The sequence below is a fragment of the Eleginops maclovinus genome, chromosome 7, assembly GCF_036324505.1.
Source record: "Eleginops maclovinus isolate JMC-PN-2008 ecotype Puerto Natales chromosome 7, JC_Emac_rtc_rv5, whole genome shotgun sequence".
NCBI lineage: Eukaryota > Metazoa > Chordata > Actinopteri > Perciformes > Eleginopidae > Eleginops > Eleginops maclovinus.
In genome coordinates this window covers 19,819,374-19,843,589 of record NC_086355.1, presented here as the reverse complement: position 1 = coordinate 19,843,589, position 24,216 = coordinate 19,819,374, and the positions used below count along the sequence as shown (strand labels likewise).

At 40.1% G+C, this 24,216-nt stretch overlaps 2 protein-coding genes across 2 annotated transcripts; one reads left to right on the top strand and one right to left on the bottom strand.

The window, feature by feature from the left end:
• gjc4b (gap junction protein gamma 4b) lies at positions 1 to 7,776 on the top strand. Its single transcript, XM_063887665.1, has 3 exons — positions 1 to 224; positions 5,106 to 6,279; positions 6,404 to 7,776. The coding sequence occupies exons 2-3, from the start codon at positions 5,139 to 5,141 to the stop codon at positions 6,415 to 6,417; spliced, it is 1,155 nt and encodes a 384-aa protein (XP_063743735.1). The 5' UTR covers positions 1 to 224; positions 5,106 to 5,138; the 3' UTR covers positions 6,418 to 7,776.
• Positions 7,572 to 20,806, bottom strand: LOC134867246 (lactase/phlorizin hydrolase-like). The gene is made up of 17 exons (XM_063887664.1): positions 20,205 to 20,806; positions 18,937 to 19,007; positions 18,700 to 18,774; positions 18,517 to 18,610; positions 17,823 to 17,910; positions 17,051 to 17,729; positions 16,312 to 16,960; positions 14,670 to 16,220; positions 14,306 to 14,574; positions 13,899 to 14,189; positions 13,607 to 13,805; positions 13,010 to 13,212; positions 12,800 to 12,906; positions 12,578 to 12,709; positions 12,226 to 12,449; positions 11,872 to 12,108; positions 7,572 to 9,384 (listed from the first exon to the last, which is right to left on the bottom strand). The coding sequence occupies exons 1-17, from the start codon at positions 20,797 to 20,799 to the stop codon at positions 9,209 to 9,211; spliced, it is 5,640 nt and encodes a 1,879-aa protein (XP_063743734.1). The 5' UTR covers positions 20,800 to 20,806; the 3' UTR covers positions 7,572 to 9,208.
• Between the last annotated feature and the right edge of the window lie 3,410 nt (positions 20,807 to 24,216).

Below are 24,216 nucleotides of genomic sequence, written 5' to 3'. Positions count from 1 at the left end.
GAGGGGGGGATTTCGGAGTAGTCTTTGTCTTCACCCCGCAGTACAACACACAACTGGAGAAGCAAGCAGGCTCCTCGCAGAAGAAAAAACCTGGATGGCTTGATAGTAGAGCGAGAGGGCTTTATTTCAATAAAGAGAAAACGAAGGAAAAGCTCTCGAGACAAGCTGCAACTTCACAAAGCCGGTGGGAGAAGAAAAAAAAGGATCCAAAATCACAACTGAAGGTAAGATAACAAACAATTGCGCAAACGCGGCAAGATCACTGCGTAGCGTTTTAGCTAACATTACTGCCATGGCTCAAGTTAGACTATATCTTTAACTTTTGAGCCTTAGCAGAGACGTGTTGTTTTAAAGCTGCTATGGTTATTTCTTTGTTTTAACAACCAATGTGTATAAAAACAGGCTTGGCTAATGTATCGTTCAAACAATCTCTTAAGTTCACTCGGACAGGCTGGCAGCTCTATCGTTTATTAAAACACATACGATTGCATTATGTGGAATAATTTGAATGTAACGCTTGTTTTGGTTCAGTATTGGTTTTCATTACCACCACGTGCGGTCTAAATATGATATGCTGAACATTTACGTATTATTTTTTTTATCTGGCATCTTGACTAGGAAACCTAGATTTGGGGATGGAGTAAAGCGCATGGGTCGTGTCTGGTTCCACCCCCCCTTCCTAAATGCCTGTAATATAACTGCTCATATTCTGGCAACATAACCCTTTTAGCTTAAAATGCTGCTTGATCCCCTTTGAGTGACTTTTTTCAAACAATTTGTCGCAGCTGTACACAGTTAGCTTAATTATCCATCGATATGTTTGTGGGAGCATGTGGAGCCGCGCGGTGACGCTGTCCCGTGAGCCACGCGGAGGATTTATTTTCTTCAGCTTCGTGCACATTTGATTTATTCAGTTCAATATTTGACATAAAAGCCTTTGTTTTTAGAATATGTATTTTATTTTAAAGGACTAGACTTTTTTTCTGTACATTTTAAAAATGCCAGACGTTATACAATTATGTGATTTTTGGTATTATGACTAACGATGGCGCAAATGGCGGATTATCTTATTTTTTCCAAGTGTTACCACAAAAGTCCAGTTAAAGTCACTCCCCAGTTTGACTCATTTTCTTGTCTTTTCCTTCGGTCTATTTCTCCCTAAGCCCTGGGCCTCTTTAGCTTTGGGATAAGGGAGCCATAACTAGCCTCCCAGATGTTAGAGCCACAAAACCCCCTGTTCTGCAGGACTCGGTCAGTGTGGCGACTCTGATGCATTACTTTACTCCTTACTTAAAACAGGCTGTTTTATTTTGAGTGCCATGACTAAGCTAGGGCTGCTTCAGTAGGTCATGGAATTGGTGTGATATATAATAGACACTATACATGCCAACCATATTTGAATACACACTTCAACAGGTTAACATTAAAGGAGCACTTCAAAACTAGGTTTAAAATGTGTTGAACTAGGTAATTTCCAGTGACGCTGAATGGCATGCCAATGTCTACTTATTGCAAATCTTATCTTGGCGAATAAGTGACAAGACAGTTTAATTAAGAAATGTAAATGTCTAAGGTAATGCATGTATCAATTATCATCAACACATATCAACAAGGCTAGTTTATGGGGGGGTGGGGGAATAGAAAAAAACACATCACTTGGAGCTAACGGGTATAAGAATTGGTATTAGCTTAAACACATCCAGTATCTGATGTCCTATAGTAGCCACAGTTCTCTGAAAAAGCCTAGATGAAATGCATGTTTAGCCACTTTGATTGAGTCAGCCTTTAATGAACTTGAGGAGAAAACTGAAATTGGAGGATGAATCCCTGAGTGTAGCTTAATGTATTTGCCACCTGTGCTGTTGTGCAAAACCTTTTTTGAGTTTCTGTCTGACAGCTCAAGTTTGATCAGACATTGTCTGCACTCTAGGAAAAACTTATAGCACAGTGATACCTGGAACATTAAGACAGAATAGCAGGCATCGCATGCACTACAGGTGAAAGATGTGTCAGGCCTAAAAATCAGGTGTCTGTGGAAATGGCAAATCTAACGTTGCAGACTTCAGCTTGGCAATAAGATACTATTTTCAATGCAGATTTGACACACATTCTCTCTCAGACGCTTGCATGTGAGGCTGTTGTTTTCCTTAGCCATTGATTTAAGCTCTGACATTAGCCTGAGGCAACTCATAACTGTTAACCCAGATTACGACCCAACTGTGCAGCTGAATCATATACATGACATGTCTGTTGTCGCCTGACAGAAGAGCAATGAAGTTAACATGATTTTATGGCCATATGATGCTAGAGTAGAGCTGGAAAAACAACTCAGACTTTGATTTCCCATGTTTAACATTTAAGTTGGTTCAAAATATTTCTACATTTAAAGTTTGACAAATGCTTCTTTTATGTAGGCCTGTGGTTTCAGTTAACTTGATGAGGGAAAATGAGTTTGAGTGTACCTGGGATGCAGTATCATGCAGGCAGCAGTGCATGAAAGTCACAGATCTAAGATAGTGACAAGGGAAGTCTTTGTGAGCAGTGAACAACCGAAATAAAAGCATGAGGTAAACAACTTTGATGCGACATTTTGTGGAGAAAGAGGCAGCAGTTAGTCTCCCTGCAAGCGGACTTTATTGATGAAAACAGGACCACACATGCTATCCATACAATAGTCGACTCTCATATTGTCGTAAATGCTTAGATTTAAAGCCAATGAGTCAATCTTGAAAGTGAGCCTCTCATACAGCTGGCCATTCATCACATTTTGTTAGTGCCTGTGTGGCTGCCGCCCAAAAGAAACATGTTGTTCTTTATTATCGTACGTTATGTCCATGCAGTACTCCTATTCGCACCCTGAGTTCCGTACATACTCACAGTTCTCATTAAAGATCTCTCTTGAAGCACTAGGGGGTGATGTGTCATCTGCAGAGGCTTGTCAGTGCTAGTTTATGGGATTGTCAGACAGTACATGCTCTCTTTGCCTTACTTGACTTGAGTTATTAACTAATTTTTTTTGCCTCTGCATTCCTTAAATGAAAAATGCAGATTGACAGATTTTAAAGTCGACTGTGATCTCGTGCTGTTTGTCAGTCCCTCATTCACATTAGTTACTATCACTGAAAACGACTCATTTTTATTTGTGTTATCTACAGGGTTTGGAGGGTTACTCACTTAAGTAATTGTATCTGAATACATTTTATTAGTCGGTAAACTAATCCAGGTATCTCAATATTTAATTACGTAACTTCAGAGCAGATTACCGTAGCTTTTGGATTACCCCAATACCAAATAAGTGAAAGAAAGATGGACCTTTATTAATCCCCCGAAGGGGAAATTCAGTTTTCCACTCTGTTCAACTGTTTTTACCCACCCACATGCACACACAGTTACAGTTTACACATGCATCGAGAGGATCCACAGATAAGAGGCAGTCAGCCTAACCGGCCCCAGCGAGCGGTTGGGGGTTCGGTGCCTTGCTCAAGGGCACCTCGGCAGTGGCCCAGGAGGTGATCTGGCTCCTCTCCAGTATCAGTCTGCAATCTGTCTTTCTTGTTCTGATCGGGACACGAACCGGCGACCCTTCGGTCCAAAGTCCAAGGAATGAACAATAAGAACAGTTTTTATGTGTATATTGTATAGGCTGCAGTGTTATAAGGCAGTATTTAGGTTTAGTTTGTTGCCTGTGAGTGAGAAGCAAGAGGAAGTATTTCTCTATCGTGTTTTTGTTACTAGCTCAATTTAAATGTGACACATTAACATCTGCTATACTTGTTGGACTGTATATTTCTCCAAGATACATTTTGTGATGCAGTTAGTAAAACATTGAATATAACTGCTTTTGAAAACAAGGAAAGGAAAGGCAAGAAAAACCTTCAATGTAATGAATCTATTAACAGCCATTTAAACCTTACAGTTATGGGTGCAGTTTAAGATGTGTTTTTCTTAAAAAATGTAATGTCTTTGATAGTTTGGTTGTCACAATAACATTTCTTCAGCTATTTTTGTTTCCAGGCAAAGAGAATCTGTGTCATTGCCTAGTTTTTCCAAAGCCCTCAAGCTTGAGTGTCTGTTTTGTATGTTCTATGGTAATGTTTTGTTAAGTAAGGTTTAACATCCCTATACTTCCCTAAAGAAACTACCCAGGAAGGAATATTAAGGGATTATAAAATGCTACCCTACTACTGTTATTATTACAAACATGATTGCACAACCTATGCCAAAGAATACACACATTTCCTATTGGCTAATTAATCCGGTAATAATGTGGTAATCTCTGAGACAGCAGGACAGTCTGTGGATTCCATGAATTGTATTATTCACCCACTCTTAATTTGCTTTTAATCCTAATTTAAAAGTAAAGATAGTACTATGAACAGGCATAAAAGATAATTTGATTGCCTAAATCGGCATGCACTTTGTTGATATAAAAGACTAAACTACAGTAGAGAAATGGTTCTTGAACGTTAGGTTGAGAGACTAGTAAAATCCTCAGTCACAAACTGTTGTTGCTTACTTTGTGCATGCCTGGTGGTTTTAGAGTAGTGGTTAATTACTCTGCAGAGGTTATGAGGTTGGTCACAGATGGTGTGAAACCACAGGATCTCCACGTTGCCCTTTTCGTGTTTTACCATCAGCTCATTACTCGGTTTTGGCAATTTTTTTCGGGAATAATCAACCATGACTAGACATTTCACACCTTCTCGTTTCAACATGTTTTCCCTTTTAGCTCATGCTCACTGTATGCTTCAGTCCCCCTGCTTACATGATTTTACTTCAGTCTCTTAATGGTTGCACAATCCTGTAATGGCATCTGAGTTTAGGGCTGTCTGTCTAAGCATGCCTTTTGTCAAAGCATAGCAGGGATGTTTTGTAAGTCTCAGATTTTTAAGTGACACAATAGCGCCACCTTGTGTCTAAATGGTGCAAAGGACATAGGGAGTCAAAACTGGGTTTCAGTCACTAGCTTAAATGTTTTGTCCAGCGCATGGTACAAAATTGTCTTGTGTTTTTTTTTTGTATAGAAACATACAACAATGAAAGACTTTCTGTTTTTTATTTGAAAATGAGCCCTGACTGCAATTTTGTTCTCCTTTTCTGCACAGGTTTGAGAGGTTCCCTCCGGTTCCAAATCAAAAATGAGTTGGAGTTTTCTTACGCGTCTGTTGGACGAGATTTCCAACCACTCCACCTTCGTTGGCAAAATCTGGCTCACCCTCCTCATCGTCTTCCGCATTGTGCTGACCGCTGTCGGGGGCGAGTCGATCTACTACGATGAACAGAGTAAATTTGTGTGTAACACGCAGCAGCCCGGTTGCGAAAACGTGTGCTACGATGCATTTGCGCCACTATCGCACATTCGCTTCTGGGTGTTTCAGGTGATTATGATCACCACACCCACAATCATGTACCTCGGCTTTGCCATGCATAAGATCGCCCGCATGGAGGACGACGACTACCTGCCACGAAGCCGGAAGAGAATGCCAATAGTTAGCCGTGGTGCCAACCGGGACTATGAAGAAGCGGAAGACAATGGGGAGGAGGACCCCATGATCCTGGAGGAGATTGAGCCAGATAAGGAGAAGGAGGTGGCAGTGAAGCCCAGCAAGAAGCACGATGGGCGCCGACGCATCAAGCGTGATGGCCTTATGAAGGTCTACGTGTTTCAGCTGCTGTCACGTGCCATCTTTGAGGCCTCGTTCCTGTTCGGGCAGTACGTGCTGTATGGGCTGGAGGTGGTACCATCCTACGTGTGCACGCGCTCTCCTTGTCCGCACACCGTGGATTGCTTCGTCTCACGCCCCACAGAGAAAACCATCTTCCTGCTCATCATGTACGGTGTCAGCGCTCTGTGTCTGCTCTTCACCTTGCTGGAGATCCTCCATCTCGGCTTCAGTGGTATCCGAGACTGCTTCTGCACACCCAGACCCGCCACCCCTCGTCATCCAGCTCTTTCAAGCCAAAGGTCCTCGATCTGCCGCCAGCCGTCAGCACCACCGGGCTACAACACGGCTCTGAAGAAGGACCCGTCGGGGAAAATGGGATTCAGGGACAACCTGGGAGACTCGGGCCGCGAGTCGTTCGGGGACGAGGCGTCATCGCGGGAGCTGGAGAGGCTGCGGAGACACCTGAAGCTGGCTCAGCAGCATCTGGACTTGGCTTACCAGAACGGGGAGAGCAGTCCCTCACGCAGCAGCAGCCCAGAGTCGAACGGCACTGCAGTGGAGCAGAACAGACTGAACTTTGCCCAGGAGAAGCAGAGCAGTACATGTGAGAAAGGTGAGACCTCCAACTATTTTCATCCCAAGAGACACAACCATATGTTTGTATTTTTTATTATTTTCTGTAGCTTTGATCCGAACAACACGCTTTACTAACACTGGCTCCTTCTCTCTGTTGACAGGTCTCCGTGCATAGGTTTTCATCAGCCCAGCTGACACTGTAGACTTAAATTCACATCAGCATCAGTGAGGACATATGGGAATCAAAGTGTGTGTGTTTGTGTCATTGTGTGTGAGAGGGAGACTTTTGCTTGAGGTGGATGAAGTCAACCCAAGCCTTCCAGTGTTACGGCCAGCCACGGTCGAGCATCAAGTCAAAGGAGGAGAGTGGTCGTCTCACCCCAGCAATACTTGGGACGCCTGTCTGAAGATCCAAAGTGCTTACAAACTACCGTCAGCAAGAACGGTCAAGGTTAACATGTACTTCCCCTCAGGGCAGCTATTCTATTTTTAATTATTTTAATGTTTTCATTATGAGACTTAAAGAGTTTGTCCTGTTGGAAGTTCACAGTGAATGCATCTCAAGTTTGCGTTAGACCTAAACTGGAACTCTGTTATCTGGCATTTTTCTGAGGAATGGCCAAGCCAGTTGTAGTGGAAAAAAAACTATTACGATGTACGATTTTTGTATTTGGAGTGAGTGAGATGACGAGGCACCACTCATAAAAGAAAGGTACTGGAACTATTGTCATGCTAATGAAGACTTTTTTTAAGGAGTTATTTTTCATACAAAGGATTCTCAAGTGTCAGTTTTTTATTTTTTTTTATTTTCACAATGCACCAGTCAACATTCCCAAGCCTGGTGCTTTGATGGTAACTGGAATACACTTGGGGTGCCTCTGTCCAAAGGAATTAACAAACCTGGGTAATGCTTGAAAAACTCTTGATATTGTCCTGTATTGTTTAAAACGTGTATTTGATACTGTTCTTTATTTTTGTATTTAGTGAGTATTGTGATCTCGTGAAGAGGCTTTTGTCACTGTGGCAGATTTTTATTTTAAAGGAATGACATTCATTGCTGTCTTAGTTCCCTGAAGCTGAACCATGGACAGGTGCATTGTGAAAGGATTTAGTACGATTCAGTGCAGCTGCAATTTATCTAACCTTCGGCTTATTTTATTATTTACTCATTGTCTCTGACCAGCAAACATTTCCTGTTTCCTTACACAAGTGGATTAATCATATTTCTGTTGTAATAAGGAACATTTACATGTATTCCGCTGAAAGTGCAGATTTTTGGATTAGTGATATCACTGTTCCAGAGTCTGAGGGTTGTAAAACCATGTAACCATTTCAATGTGAATCAAATGCCTTGAACGCGCTCTAAGATGCCATCATTTTGTATACTGAATCATACCCACAGTGCCAATTAGTGCCAACTCAAACAATGTCATCTCAAGTTATTTTTGAACAATGCTTTTTGTACTTTTTCTACATTTTGTATTGATTAGTACTTTTGGTTAGTTTTTTTTTTAAAATAAAATTTTGCAACAAAGGTTTTGCCAAGTGGTTTCATAACTGTTCAATTCCTGTAAAACTGTTATTTTGGTTATAAAGTGTGTTTAACATCCCCTGATCTGATTGTAGCAATGACAAAAACCTTATTTTTACAAGGTTTGAATACAAAAAATCAGCTTGTATTAAGAAAAAGTAAAGGTTTGAGACCAGAATAGTTGAATGAATATCTTGGTATTTTCCTAACCTTCTACCTTTTACTTGAAAGGCTGATGCTGTGTTGCCTGAAAAACCTTAACTTAACTTAATTTAAATGATAAAGTTAATCTGGTACTAATAAGGTTTTAAATTGAGCTGCACGTGAGTTCAAAGCTAAGGCATATGTTCACTTAAATTGCAGTTAAGTGTTTTTTTTTCGCAGTAATGCAGTAAACATCACATAACTTATGTTTATTCAGGTATTTTTGTTTTGGAATATGGAACTAAGCTTTCAGATGTTTGACTTTAATGTGCATTAATAATTACTGATAAAATATCTGAAATGCCATTTAATCAGCGGTACTTTAGATACAACACTTTACAGTTTATAATTTTGTCAAAAATGGCAAATCTACCCCTATAGTAAAACACGCTGTCAATATGTTAATTAAGCAGTGGGAATTGGTCATACAATAATTAAAGATCAAAGCGCACATGATTTTTATGTGAGAGCAAAATAGCTTTCATGTTTTCAGGACAATACAATAGTGTTAACATTAAAGGACAGTCAAACATTTGAGAAGTTCTGATCTCTGAAACCAGTGTGCAGATTAACAAACCTCCAACGACCTCTAGTGGCATTCACTGATCTCTACATTGATAAACCACAGGTACAGTTTTAACCTGAGATTCTGGGGATAGATCAATAGGTTTAAGGGGTCCATGTGATTTATTTTCTCAGAAAAACATCCTAAACCACAAGTCACAGCAAATTTAATGACATGGCAGACCCCCCCCCCCCCGCCCCCAAGTTGACTTTTCTGACATAAATGCAATACATGTAATTATTGAGTAATGTAAAAATTCTGGAAGTCACTTTAGTATTTCAACATTTTTTTTGTTTACAATTTATGTGAAAGTGATATTTCACTGCACTTCTCCTTATTGTTTAAGAACTTATGGAAGATGTCTATGAACTGTTTTTATTGATGCATTTGAAAGAAAATAATTACATTTGTCAACCAATTCATTTAGTTAGTGTGGGTCACATGGCATGATACATCGACAGGAGATCAGTTGAAGCAGTAAATGTGCAAATGAAAAGAAAAAAAGTAATGAACCATGCTGTTAGGAAAGCAATTTCGTTTTCTACAGCCAGCAACGAATACAAATATTGAATCTACAACTTTGTAAATGCTAAGAAAGTTATACATGAATATTCAGCGTAGACAGGTCCCAACTCTACAATTTCTATTCCAGTTTTATAAATTCATTCATTTTTTTTTTGCCTTAAAGAGGCAAATGGACACACAAATGGCTCCTAATGCTGCAACAATCAGTAGACCAAACGTGGTGGTTAGTCCGGTCTCAGCATCACTTGTTGAGAGCCTCATACCAAGGAAGTCCACAGTGTTGTCAGAGGGAACAGGGGTGACCGGCGCACTCGTTGCTGTAGAAAAGAGATTATCATATTACTTATAATATCTTAACCCTCTTTGTTTTTCTTAAATGTGAGAAAAATAATGATACTAATCAATTCTCAAGTTCTTTAATCACTGACTGTTGTTGTTTTCTCTAAAATGATTTGACACATTCAAGGAAACACTTACAGTGGGGCAAAAAAGTATTTAGTCAGCCACCAATTGTGCAAGTTCTCCCATTTAAAAAGATGAGAGAGGCCTGTAATTTTCATCATAGGTATACCTCAACTATGAGAGACAGAATGAGAAAAAAAAATCCAGAAAATCACATTGTAGGATTTTTAAAGAATTTATTTTCAAATGATTGTGGGAAATAAGTATTTGGTCAATAACAAAAGTTCATCTCAATACTTTGTTATATACCCTTTGTTGGCAATGACAGAGGTCAAACGTTTTCTGTAAGTCTTCACAAGGTTTCCACACACTGTTGCTGGTATTTTGGCCCATTCCTCCATGCAGATCTCCTCTAAAGCAGTGATGTTTTGGGGCTGTCGCTGGGCAACACGGACTTTCAACTCCCTCCAAAGATTTTCTATGGGGTTGAGATCTGGAGACTGGCTAGGCCACTCCAGGACCTTGAAATGCTTCTTACGAAGCCACTCCTTCGTTGCCCTGGCGTTGTGTTTGGGATCATTGTCATGCTGAAAGACCCAGCCACGCTTCATCTTCAATGCCCTTGCTGATGGAAGGAGGTTTTCACTCAAAATCTCACGATACATGGCCCCATTCATTCTTTCCTTTACACGGATCAGTCGTCCTGGTCCCTTTGCAGAAAAACAGCCCCAAAGCATGATGTTTCCACCCCCATGCTTCACAGTAGGTATGGTGTTCTTTGGATGCAACTCTGCATTCTTTCTCCTCCAAACACGACGAGTTGAGTTTTTACCAAAAAGTTCTATTTTGGTTTCATCTGACCATATGACATTCTCCCAATCCTCTTCTGGATCATCCAAATGCCCTCTAGCAAACTTCAGACGGGCCTGGACATGTACTGGCTTAAGCAGGGGGACACGTCTGGAACTGCAGGATTTAAGTCCCTGGCGGCGTAGTGTGTTACTGATGGTAGCCTCTGTTACTTTGGTCCCAGCTCTCTGCAGGTCATTCACTAGGTCCCCCCGTGTGGTTCTGGGATTTTTGCTCACCGTTCTTGTGATCATTTTGACCCCACGGGGTGAGATCTTGCGTGGAGCCCCAGATGGAGGGAGATTAGCAGTGGTCTTGTATGTCTTCCATTTTCTAATAATTGCTCCCACAGTTGATTTCTTCACACCAAGCTGCTTACCTATTGCAGATTCAGTTTTCCCAGCCTGGTGCAGGTCTACAATTTTGTCTCTGGTCTCCTTTGACAGCTCTTTGGTCTTGGCCATAGTGGAGTTTGGAGTATGACTGTTTGAGGTTGTGGACAGGTGTCTTTCATACTGATAACGAGTTCAAAAAGGTGCCATTAATACAGGTAACGAGTGGAGGACAGAGGAGCCTCTAAAAGAAGAAGTTACAGGTCTGTGAGAGCCAGAAATCTTGCTTGTTTGTAGGTGACCAAATACTTATTTTACCGAGGAATTTACCAATTAATTCATTAAAAATCAGTCAATGTGATTTCCTGGATTTTTTTTTCTCATTCTGTCTCTCATAGTTGAGGTATACCTATGATGAAAATTACAGGCCTCTCTCATCTTTTTAAATGGGAGAACTTGCACAATTGGTGGCTGACTAAATACTTTTTTGCCCCACTGTATTTGCTTTCTTGCCGAGGGTTAGATCAGACGTTAATTACACTTTTGCGTGTGTGTCAGCTAAATCGGAAACTACAGATAGTAACTGCATAAATTAAGCACAGTAACTGAGAGCATGACTGTGTTTCAATGTGGTTACCATAGCTAGCCCACTGCCATGCCATGCTTTGTTAACACTTGTGCAGAGTGAGAATTTCCACTTGTGTTAGTGTTGTCTCAAAATGCAAGCAGCTGCTGTGCCCTCCATCACTGCTGTTAGCTAGCTAGCAAGCAACGTTACCATCTCAATGAACCCAATAAAATGAACAGTGGCTAGACACTAGTATATATGTTTATTAAATATAGTAAAACAAAAAATATTCATATTTTAAAGTGCTGTGCTGAACAGACCAACTGCAGGCGCGGCTGGTCCCGTCTCTTCGGTTACGTATCCAATGTTCAACATTCTACATTCAACATTTTGAACATTATAAGTGAACCACCTGGGTAATTATAGTGCATTTTGCCATACTATGCATTGGGATGCACTTATGTACACAAAATAGTATGTAAGTAAAGGAGTATGCAAATTGAGACACGGCATAAGATAAAAAGATAAGATTTAATATGCTAACAACAGGAAGCCACTGTTTTTTTTCTAGCAGTTAAACCACAAATTATTGATTGTTTTTCTCAATGTTTTTGTAGAAAATAAAGAGATACACAATGTTAAAGTTAATTCACCTTCAACCACTGGGTTCAAACATTCATGGGGTCCCAATGCAGGGTCTGGGAATCCGTTGCAGCTAATGATGGTAGAGTAGCGGGTAACAGAATTCTTGGCCACTCTTGGCAATGTTGTGTCTGAGTGATTGATGTAGAAAAGGCCAAATCTCTCTGAAAAGCCAGTGGCCCACTCAAGGTTGTCCATCAGTGACCAAGCTGTGTAGCCATGGATATCCACATTATCTAGCAAGTAAGCTGGAAAGAGAAAAGGAACAAGTTTAGAAATGCAAAAACACTCAAAGTTCTTATTTTATGTACTCCACTAGAGATTCTGTCTTGTTTAGACATCATCGAGTGACACAGCAAGATTACCTTTCAGTGCCTGGTTGATGTATTGTTCATAGTAGTAGCTCCTATGACTATCATTTAGGTCAATCGGCCCCCGTTCTGAGATACCATTTTCTGTGATGATAATAGGTGGATTTCCATACTCCGCCTTAATGAAGTTTAATATCTTGCGGAATCCGAAAGGCGAGACCTTCAGCCAGGATGAGCCTGAATCCAGCCAGGTACGATCAGCAATTGTTCCTGCACCCCTGAAAAGGTCAATTGAAGGAAATGTTTTTTATTCCCCCCCTGAAAGTGGTACGAAGTTTCAGCTCTTTACCTCATGATTATTTATGACTTGCTTCTGCCTCTTGGTTCTCGCACAGTACTTGCTTACCTATCAGCATCGTAGTGCTGCAGGTTTCCATAGTTCACGGGGAATGCCAGGACAGTGGTGTAATGGTTGAACCCAAAATAATCGTAGGTACCCTTAATCCTCTTAATCTCCTCAGGGGTGAACTCAGGCAGCCTGGAGAAATAGTATACAGTAAATAAAAAGCTACCCGGTCAAGGTAAAACAAATCTTGATTATTTCTGTTGAATGTTTTGTTTTTTATACCGAGATTTTGCCAGTCCAGCAGCTAAGCTTCGCTCTCGAACGATTGTCTTCATCATGTTGCTGTAGTCTCCGTTAAAAACGGGATGGGCAAACCAGCCAATGTAGAACTGCACAAGGAGACACATAAAGCACAATTAGAGAACATACAATAACAACAATCCGTTGTTTCCATACAGTCTATGGTTTTTTCCCAATTATATTTTTTAGTACCTGCACCACACGTTTAGCAGCATCAATGTCTTCTTGCTTGTATGGATTTCTGGGCTCTGACCAATCAGAGTTGATGGTGATGGAGATAATTCCTTGCTGTTTGGACCGGTATTTGTGATTGTACAGATGCCAGGCCTCGGCATGAGCTTTAAGCAGGTTGTGACCCACAATGTAGGGCAGAGTGCCTGGTCGGAAACTGATCCCTGTACACACACAAAGTGCAGAAACATGATGTGCTTGTTTGTTTATCTATATGCTTTTTCTCATTGTGGTTTAGAAATGTCAAGATTAAAGATCTACAGAAGATATACTTTTTAAAATCCCTTCATGAGCATATTCATTAAATTTAACTTTTAAACCTATTTCTAAACCAAATGGTATAGAAGTGTACGTTAATATACAATATTATATAATAATATACCGGCTATCTTTACATCTAGATTTGCCTATAAAAATATAACCTTGCCAGTGGTGCCACAAATAGAGACAAATGTCTTTGCTGGCTTTCATTCCCTCGGATGCGATGTTACTAAACAGACTGGAAGAGCAGATGTGTGAGGTAAAGTACAGGTTGAGGAGCATTATGTAAAAGCATACCAGGGGCGGCTGCTCCATAGCCATGGCCTACATTGGCTACATTGTACGGTTCATTAATCGTAATCCAAAATTTCACTTTGTGGCCAAGACGGCTAAAGATCAAGTCAGCATAATCCCTGAATTTGACGACAATGGTATCATTCTCCCAGCCCCCTATGTCCTGCAGAGCTTGTGGAAGGTCCCAGTGGTAGAGAGTGATCTGATAACAAAAAACAGGCAGTTGGGGTTTACCAAAGTAACCAACTTTTTATTGCAAAACTTCCAATTGGGTGCTGGCAAGAGTAACACATACGTGAGGTTGGATGTTTGCTGCGAGCAGTGCATCCACCAGTCTGTGGTAGTAGTTGAGTCCAGCCTCGTTGATGTGCTTGGCGGTGCCATCAGGAAGAACCCTCGGCCAGGATATGGAGAAACGATAATGGGTCACCTTAAGTTGCTTCAATATAGCAACATCCTCTTCTACTTTATTGTAACTGTTGCATGCTATGTCCCCATTATCATCATTGAACACTCTCAGAGGAGTGTGAGCAAACTTGTCCCAGATGCTGAGGCCTTTCCCATCTGCTCTCCATCCCCCTTCAATCTGGAGACAGTAGATGCAAAACAGAGATTTAAAGTAGACAAAAACAAAATGAGAAAATATGCATGCAATTCCCTGATCCAGCTTTCGATAAATTGGGCCATTGTGTAAACAGCTACCTGGTATGATGCTGTTGCAGTACTCCAAATAAAATCTTTGCGGAAATGGCCATGAATTAGTTTGTCATCATCTGTTGACGGGAAGCCATTGTCTTTTATGACTTGGTAGTAAAAATGAGCTGAGTACTTGGGTGTCCTCGGACGGTTTGGGTTGGTAAAATCGACATGGTGCAGCCCAAATCCTACTTTGTACCCATTGAGCCATTCAAAGGAATCCATGAGCGATGTTGCTATGTATCCTTTTAACTTCACACCATCAAGGTCATACGCTGTCATTAAAATATAAACACACAAATAATGATCAAGGCTAAATATCTGAAATTAATTACAATCATAGATATTTATCAAATGTTTTTCAGCGCACCTTTCAGAGCCTCATCAACATAGGTCTTGAAATAAAATACTCTGGCAGAGTCATCCCAAGTTGTCTTTGATTCTGTAGCAACTCCATTCTCAGTAATGTAAATGTCCGGATCTCCATACTCCTCTTTGATCCAGTTGAGCAGTCTCCTTAAGCCCCATGCGACAGCTCTCTGCTTTCTGATGGCAGTAGTTGGTGAATCACTTTCTTCTGCTTCTGACAAGTCCTGGTCATATTCGTATGATTGAGGTTTAAGCTGTGCAGTAACATGGCTTACTATTTTTGTGGTGTAATGATTAACACAGAACATGTCAGCAGTTCCCTTGATGAACATCTTTTCTTCTTCAGTAAATGAAGGAAGTCTTGTCTCTATAAGACGTTGGAGCTCACTTTTGTTTCCAACTTGCCATTTCATGGCATCAGGATAGTCACCATTCTTGAAAATGGGGTGTGCAAACCAACCCAGTTGGAACTGCAGAGCGCGGTCAGCAGCCACCACTTCACGAGGAACATTAACATCTTTAGGTTCAAACCAATCAGCATTAAGGGCAATGGATATAAGACCACCTTGGGATTTACGATATGTATCATCATATGTGTGGTAGGCCTTAGCGTGGGCTTTTATAAGGTTGTGTGCAACTCTGTATGGTGCAATTCCTGGATTTTTAACATTGGTTGGGACCTGCCCAAGTCCATATCCTGACCATGCAATTGTATGAGGCTGGTTGAAGGTCATCCAAAATTTCACTCTGTTGCCAAATGTGGCAAAGCAGAAGTCACAAAAGTCATTAAAAACGTTAATCATCTCTACATTTTCCCAGCCACCAAGTGTTTGCAAAGCTTCAGGAAGGTCCCAGTGGTAGAGTGTCACCATGGGAGTGATGTTATATGCTAAGAGGCCGTCAATGAGTCTATTGTAGTAGTCAACACCTTTCTGGTTCAGAGATGCACGGTGACCGTCAGGAAAGATCCTGGACCAGGACAAAGAGAATCTGTACGACTTCACCTTCAGAGCTCGCAGCATGTAGAAGTCTTCTTCAAGTCTGTGGTAGCTGTCACAGGCAACATTTCCATTGGCATTATCAAGAATACTGCCAGGTTTTTGGGCGAATGTATCCCAGACACTGGGCCCCTTCCCATCAGCATTCCAGCCACCTTCAATCTGGTAGGCCGAAGATGATACTCCCCAACTGAAGCCTTGTGGGAAAGTGCCGTAGTGGTAGAGTTTTCTCTGAAAATTGGACTGGTGAGAGAATTTCTCCCAGACAACCTTAGATTTAGAGGGGACCTCTGAGGGTGGTAATGCATTTGTACCGGGAGTAATTTGCAATCTTGCCAAGTGAAAAATGTCCCCCTTGTGGCCACCGAATCCATTTTGCTTGATAACCTGAGAGTAGAAATATGCAGATTGCTTTGGGGTTCTTGGTCTGTCTGCATCTTCAAAGTTGACATAATGAAGACCAAATCTTTGGCTGTAGCCTTGCTTTCCCTCAAAACCATCCATGAGTGACTGCGCTGTGAATCGCTGCACATTCACTCCATCTAAGAAAATGGCTACGAAATAGACACACACAACAGCACATTAAAGTTGATATTATTTGAATACAGTGTAAAAGTTTGTTGCCTATCAGATACATTCACTCACCTTTAAGGGCCTCATTGATGTAACTCTTCATGTAGTCTATTCTACTGATATCATTGAGACTGTCCCCACTGTACTCAGTAGGCATACCATTCCCAGTAATGTGGATTGGCACTTTGTTGACACTCACATACTCTGTGGAAATATAGTTTAGCAGCCTTCTGAGACCCCAGGGTGCAGAATATATCCAGTCAGAAGCTGTTGAGGACCATGATGGATCTACATGTGCCAGGAAGTTGCCCACCCCTTGAGGACCAGGGGTGCAGCCACCAAGACTGTTGTTGACTAACCGGGAGGTATAATGGTTTAATCCAAAGAAGTCAGCTGTTCCATGTATCCTCTTCCTCTCTTCAGCTGTGAAAACCGGGAGTATTGCAGGTTCAGAGAGAGGACACTCTTTTCTTTTTTGTTCAATCTGAGTCTTGAGTGTTGCAGGGTAATCTCCATCAACAAATATGGGATGTGCAAACCAGCCCAGCATGAACTGCAGGTAGCGATCTGCTGCTGCAATGTCTTCTGGTCTGGAGGGGTCCACAGGTTCAGCCCAGTCAGAGTTCAATGCAATGCCCACTGTGCCTCCTTGTGTCTTCCTGTACTTCTCATTGTAGACATGCCAGGCCTCAGCATGGGATTTGATCATGTTGTGAGTCGCCTGCAAAGATATAAAAAAGTATGAGGTAATAAATTGAGGTTTGCTCTGTGTCAAAATGTATCTACAATATAATATAAATATTGCCCTCACCTGGTAGGAGGCCACCACGTAGTCTTTTACTCCAGGGGCATGCTCACCAGTGCCATACCCAGCATGGCTTACCACCCAGGGGCTACTGAAAGTGTTCCAGGTCTTGACTCTGTCTCCAAACCTGGAGAAGCAGAAGTCTGTGTAGACCTTGAAGGCTTCAACAATGGAAGCGTTAGTCCATCCACCGTAGTCCTGGAGTGCCTGGGGCAGATCCCAGTGGTAAAGCGTGACAACAGGTTTTATGCCAGAATCAATGAGTGCATTGATCAGCTTGTCATAGTAGAGAGCACCTTTCTCAGAATGAATGCCCTGGTGGCCCGAGGGAAAAATGCGTGCCCAAGAGATGGAAAACTGGTAGGTGTTAACATTCAGACCTCGCAGGAGGTAGACATCATAATCCACTTTGTGGTAACTGTCACAAGCCAGATCAGCGGTCTGATTCTCAAAGGCTAGGCCTTCATGACCAAAATGGTCCCAAATCGTCTCTCCCTTCCCATCTTCAGCCCAGCCTCCCTCAACCTTGAAGGACTCGCTGGAGGTGGCCCATTGGAAGTCAACAGCAAAGGACTCGTTCAGAAAGAGATCCCGTTCTGTTGTGGTCTGAGCCCCAAACTTATTCCAGACATTCTGATAACTGTTTCTAAATGCTGCAATTCTATCAAAGTCTGAAATGGCATGACTGTTGAAAATAAGGATATAAAACAATTACAACATACAAAAGCAAACTGTCTATACACATGCAACTGTACATTGGACCAGGATAAACGGTTACCGGTTTGGGAAGACCTCCATTTCCAGCTCACCCAACATATCCACTGTGTCACATCCCACAATCTTCAGGTCAGCATTGCCCATTAACACTGTAATGAGTGCAAAACTACGTTACTACCAGTTATATGACCAACATTAATTACATGCGCAGAAATAAATGAAGAATCAGTCGTTTTATAACAAGACTAATGCTGAATAAAAATAAGGAACAGATATAAAGGTTGACTCAATGTTGGGTTAAACGCATTACTTATTCATTTAGTTGATACATTCGTAGAAGTAAAACACATGATGATGATGATATTAAACCCTGCAATCTTCATCTAACCAACCACAATTAAGGAAATAGAGGAAATGCCTGTTATAAAAAGGATAACACTCCCATGATTACTGTACTATATGCATTTTTGATTTTGCAATTTGAGTGCAACACAAGTATGTGTGTAGTACCTCTTGTAAGTGCATTGGATTGTTTCACAAATCACAGAATAATGATAGTCAGTAAATGCTTTTTCAAGAGATATTTTTATAGTTTAATTCAAGAGACAATGTTTTTCCATGGAAAGGGTGAAGGTTAGGGTTAGGCTTAAGGTTGGGGTGAGGAAGATTTGTATTCTATACTTTTTGGTATTTTAAAGTTATATGTAGAACATTAAATAACACAGTAGTACTAAGTCAGGTAAAATTACATTTACCTTGTAAGAAATCGCCAAGAACCTGGTGTTGACTGTCGGGACAACCATGAACAGTCATCTCGTATATGACGATAGGCAAGTCTCCACTGGACATCTACAACATAACATACAGGGACTGCAGTGCAATACAAAATATAAAAAAGCAATTTAGGAATTCAGATCACCCATTAATGTTGACTGTACCTGAACTCTCCTCAGTTCCTCTGCAAGGTTTGTTGATTCACATGTATATTCAATGTGCATGGACAAGAAATCCATCTGTTAAAAATAGAAAACACAGTAACGTATGTTATTCCACTATTTCCAATGGAAATAAATGCTTATTTAAGTTGAATTGTCATAGGGTGTACATTATATTTGCAGGTGCAATTGCAACTGCTTGAAAAAGAAAAATGTAAGAAAACAGAAGATGTAGCCTACTTTGGTTGAACTTTTTATCTGGGGAAGGATTGCAACATCACTAGCTCTCAAACCAGTGGACAGACGTCTCCCTGTGGAACAATGAAGACACTTTATTTAAAAAAAATAAAAATAGCAGAATTCTAAAAGAGCCAAATTTAATTGCATCACTCGATGGTGAAATGCCTGAATTATTTTATTGATCTAACCTGGATTGATTATTAAGATAGGCACAGTAATGTACACGTCATCTGTGCCATAAATGATGGGGTAAAGGGTTTCAGATAGAAAGAAAGATTATCAGTTGGTCATAAAGTAATCCTTTTTACAATGTATTTCTCACAAAATAATTACACATTTTCCAATATGGTAATGGGAACATTATATTGTAACCCCTAGGCTAATACCACACACCCAACCATTTATCAGTAATGGCTTCTCAACCATAAAGCTGCACATTCCTCTCTTTTGAAAGGTAATGCTACGTAAACATTATACAAACATATTTATATAACCATTCTTTAGTTAATGAAGATGCATAAAAGCCTTAGCCTCAAATATGATTTGAATTTCAAATGTTATAACACCATTATAATCAAGATCCCATGGATTATAATGCAACTGATTGTCTTCTTCTAATGAATTTTTGGAAAATACACTAACAAAGATATACTCAAGCAGTGTCCTTGTTTTATCTATGTTTACTGTATGTTTAAAGTTCATGGGGAATTTTACTTCCACGCGCTACAACAGCTCTATGCTATACAAGCATTTATATTGAGAATGCAAGGCCCCACAGTGCTTAATAAAGTATCCAAAGACTTTTATGAGCAAGCTCTATAACATAATATAACATTGTTTTTTGGAGGTGATTCTAGCAACAATCAAGGGACTACAAACAGCCAGACCTTGGGCCAATGAATTTCATTCACATTTGACTAAGATAGCTTTTAACTTGGCATCAGCCTAAACTTTAGTAACTGAAATCCCCCTTTTTTTGTGATCCTTACAACTTTATTATTGAAATACATTGTGAAAGACACGTTTGAACCTCATACAGGTAGTTTGCTGATGAGACCCATGTTTTCGAGTCAGAATAACAGGCATATCTTATATAAATACCATCTTCCATAACATTCTTTTGAACTACACCAAAGCAGGGGACAAGGTACCATCTGACTCAGGTTCAACAACCTATTAACTATAAATAATTGTCGTGTTTAACTCTTACAACACAGTAACACATTGCCAATCCTACAAACATCAGTTGTTTTTGCAGTCTTACTCACCTTTTTCAGGAAATCGTTGATGGTAGAGCTGGTAAAGGTTCTTGTTGAGCTGCAGGATATTTTGCAGAGCACCGGGATCATGCCTAACATCATCCATGTCACTAAATGTCACCCAGGAGAGTGCCAGACCTCCAAACTCTTGGAAGGCAAACTCAGCGTACTGCTGAAACATGTCTCTCAGCTCTGGGTTCTCCCAGCCTCCGTACCTTGATCTCAGAGTGTCTGGCACTGTGGATCCATGCAGAACCACCAGAGGCTGAAGGTCCACCTCCAGCAGCTGCTTCATCAGGGTCTGGTAGCAGGACACCACTGCTTGCTGCGGTTGGCTGGGAGAGCCTGGAGGAAGAATTTGAACCCACGACAGCTGCACTTTGAAGTGGGTCACCCCTCTGCTCTGGAGGTGGCCAAAGTGCTCTCTTGAGCCTGGAGGTATTGGATCACTGCAGTCGAATGCATCGTTCAGGGGGCCTGCAACAAGCATGAAGTTTTCCCGCGGGTTAAAATCATTGCAACAACTATACGTACAAAACGAATACAGCAAAGCAACCCACAATAGGTACTTCATTGTGGCGTGAAAATGATGGAACGATATCATCCACTGATCTTAAAAGCAATTCTGTTTTTCTCTTATTGCACTAATGAAAAGATGGATAACACATCCAACCCCGTGTAAGGGACACTGTTTTATTGCAGCGGTGTGATATGCTCAGAAAGACTCTGGACTTGTGATAACTGCATCTTCCTCTGTACTCATATTTGCAGGCCATGGATTATCTAGTCAAAACATGCTTTTTAGAAATGTGATTGATTTCTCTCATAGCATGCCCTATAAATAAGTTACTTTGCACTTTAAAAACAATGGAATCACAGTAGAGATCTCTTTTACCAGCTATATTTTTCAGAAAAAAAGCAAATGTTGTCCAAATATGCATTATTGTTTACAGTAATGTGGACATTAATCAATTAATAGTACTATATATACTGTAATTTACAGTTAAAATATTAACCATACGGCCCCGGCCGTGGCGCAACTGGCTTGGGCACCTGCACCGTACGCCAGCGATCTGGGTTCGATTCCCGACCCGTGGTCCTTTCCAGATCCCACCCCGACTCTCTCTCCCACTTTCCTGTCACTCTCCACTGTCCTATCCGATTAAAGGCAAAAAGCCCCCAAAACATATCTTTTTAAAAAATTAAAAAATTAAGCATACAATATGTTTTATATTAGTACACTTCCCACACTGTTTGATATCATAATCCAGTTAAAATTCAGAACACAACAACATATGTTTTTTACATTGTGTAAATGCTAAGTTAAACAAAAAACACGGTATTTAGATAAATGACAACTGAACACAAAGGTCACCTACTATAACCAGTTTCTTTCTGAACTTTTAATATCACAAGCTGTAAACCAACAACTGCCATTATCTTTTCTGACATATTTTACTCCTTGACCTCTACACACATGTTGTATCCCTTTAATCATAAATCTCTTCTACCCCCTGTTTGAACTTCTCAACTTTATTAGAGTTATTAAAGGCTGTGGCCACTCTTACCAAACATGCCATAAAGTATCACAGCAGTTATGTCAGCTTGTAAACAACTCTGCTTGTTTTAATTCAAATATTAAAAATGATATAGATGCCATTGCTCCCACTGTGGTAAAAGAAGTGTCTGGCAAGAAAACATCTCCATGGAGAAAGGCCATGACAGTGAGAACAGAAAAAAGAGTGTCAGAAAGCTGAATGCAGGTGGTGAAGAACAAATGTCCAGGTTCATTTTGAAATCGATATAAACCTGGAATTGATCATGCTGGCCTCCATGAACTACTTTGAATAAAAAAGAGCCAAATGTAAATGCATTGCTCCATGGTGAAATGCCTGAATTATTTAATTGATCTAACCTGGATTGATTATTAAGATCGGCACAGTAATCTACACAAGGCCGGATTGGTAGACATGCCATCTGTGCCATAAATGATGGGGTGAAGGCTTTCAGATAGAAAGAAAGATTATCAGTTGGTCATAAAGTAATCCGTTTACAATGTATTTCTCACGACATAACCACATATTATCCAATATTGTAATGGGAACATTATATTGTAACCCCTAGGCTGAAACCACATACCCAGACATTTATCAGCAATGGCTTCTCAACCATAAAGCTGCACGTTCTTCTCTTTTGGAAGGTAATACTAGATTAACAGTATACAAACATATTTGTATTGCCATTCTTTAGTTGAAGAATGAATGATGAATAACTGACTGATATAATCCACTGATAGCACAACCTCCTAAAAGTAATTCTTTTTTTTCTCTTATTGCATCAATGAAAAGATGGATAACACATCCCGTTTAATTGCAGTGGTGTGATATGCTCAGAAAGACTCTGGACTCTTGATAACTGCATCTTCCTCTGTACTCATATTTGCAAGTCATGGATTATATAGTCAAAACATGCTTTTAAGAACTTGGATTGATTTCTCTCATAGCATGTCCTTTAATTAAGCTACTTTGAACTTTAAAAACGATGGAATCACAGCAGAGATCTCTTTTACCAGCTATGTTTTCTTGTTCGTTCCACAATAAAACAAGTATACTGTATAACAGCTGTCACTGTATCTATCATAAACTATTGTCAGCAGACACACATTGGGGTTAGTAAACTCAACCGCTGTGCAATCATAACTCTGATAGGTTAGAGCTTTTTGGATTACCTAAGGTTGGATATGGAAGTCCAGCTTTTTGTGAAAAAAATAAATGTGTATTATAAATATAAGAATAATAAATTACAATGTTTCATTATTTATTCATTTTTTATTTGGCATTGCAAGAGGAATTGGAAACGTAACTGTTTTCACCTCGAACCAAAGTTGTAATTGCAACCTATAGAAACATTTAAATCCATGCCTATATGTAAAACCTGCAACAACATTGGAATTACCACCCACACTGCCCTGGATAATGTGTAACTTGAGTGGTTAAAAGCATCAACAATGATAACTGTTGACTCCTTAGAGCGACCTTCACCTGAAGTGCAGATAAATTCCCTTTGAACCATACACTTCCTGTCAGGAAAAGCAAATGTTGTCAAAATGTTAGTCATTATTTGGCAATCTCTCCAACATTGAGATTATCACACATATTCCTGTGTGAAAACAATTTAAGCAATCATTTCAAATCACTGACTGAATATATGCAAACACTTGGTAATCTATAAAAGGAGGCTAAGCCGTTGTCTGGCCACTTATGAATTCAAAACAAACAGCATGTAAGTCTTAAAAAAAACAACAGTAACAATTGAAAAACCTACGAGGTGAATACAATTTAATAAAAGTAATCAACTGCATTTGTTCTTTTTGTTTATCAAAAGAGCTCACAGGCCTTTAGTATAGGCTAATAGAAAGAAGATGGATTCAGCCATAATAAAAGGACTTTGTCGACTGGTAAGATTAGATTCAACAATGTATATAAACATCTTGAATGTGTTTTTTTCTGATGACCTGTGCCTGTAGGGTTAAGGCTGTTGCGCTTTGTTAACACTTCCCTACTCATATATATTGCATTCATATGTTTTATATTAGTACACTTCCCACACTATTTGACATCATAATCCAATTAAAATTCAGAACACAACAACATATATATTTTTTTACATTGTGTAAATGCTAAGTTAACTAAAACACGGTATTTAGATAAATGACAACTAAACACAAAGGTCACATACTATAAGCAGTTTCTTTATTAACTTTTAATATCACAAGCTGTAAACCAACAACTGCCATTATCCTGACGGATGTTTTCGTCCCTGACCTATACACACATTTTTTATTCCTTTAATCATAAATGTCTTCTAACCCCTGTTTGACCCTCTCAAGAGTCATTCAAGGCTGTGACCACTCTTACCAAACATGCCATAAAGCATCACACCAGTTATGACGGATTGAAAACAGCTCTGCTATAAAGGTTCGCCATCCAATAGTTAATTCAGTTTCCCTTACTCTGACAAC

Coding starts and splice junctions, on each gene's coding strand:
- LOC134867246 (XM_063887664.1), bottom strand. CDS start 20,799: ATGATATCGTTCCATCATTTTCACGCCACAATGAAGTACCTATTGTGG. Junction 17,730..17,822: donor ATGGAGGTCTTCCCAAACCG/GTAACCGTTTAT, acceptor TATTTTCAACAG/TCATGCCATTTCAGACTTTG. Junction 16,961..17,050: donor ACGTGGTGGCCTCCTACCAG/GTGAGGGCAATA, acceptor ATATCTTTGCAG/GCGACTCACAACATGATCAA.
- gjc4b (XM_063887665.1), top strand. CDS start 5,139: ATGAGTTGGAGTTTTCTTACGCGTCTGTTGGACGAGATTTCCAACCAC.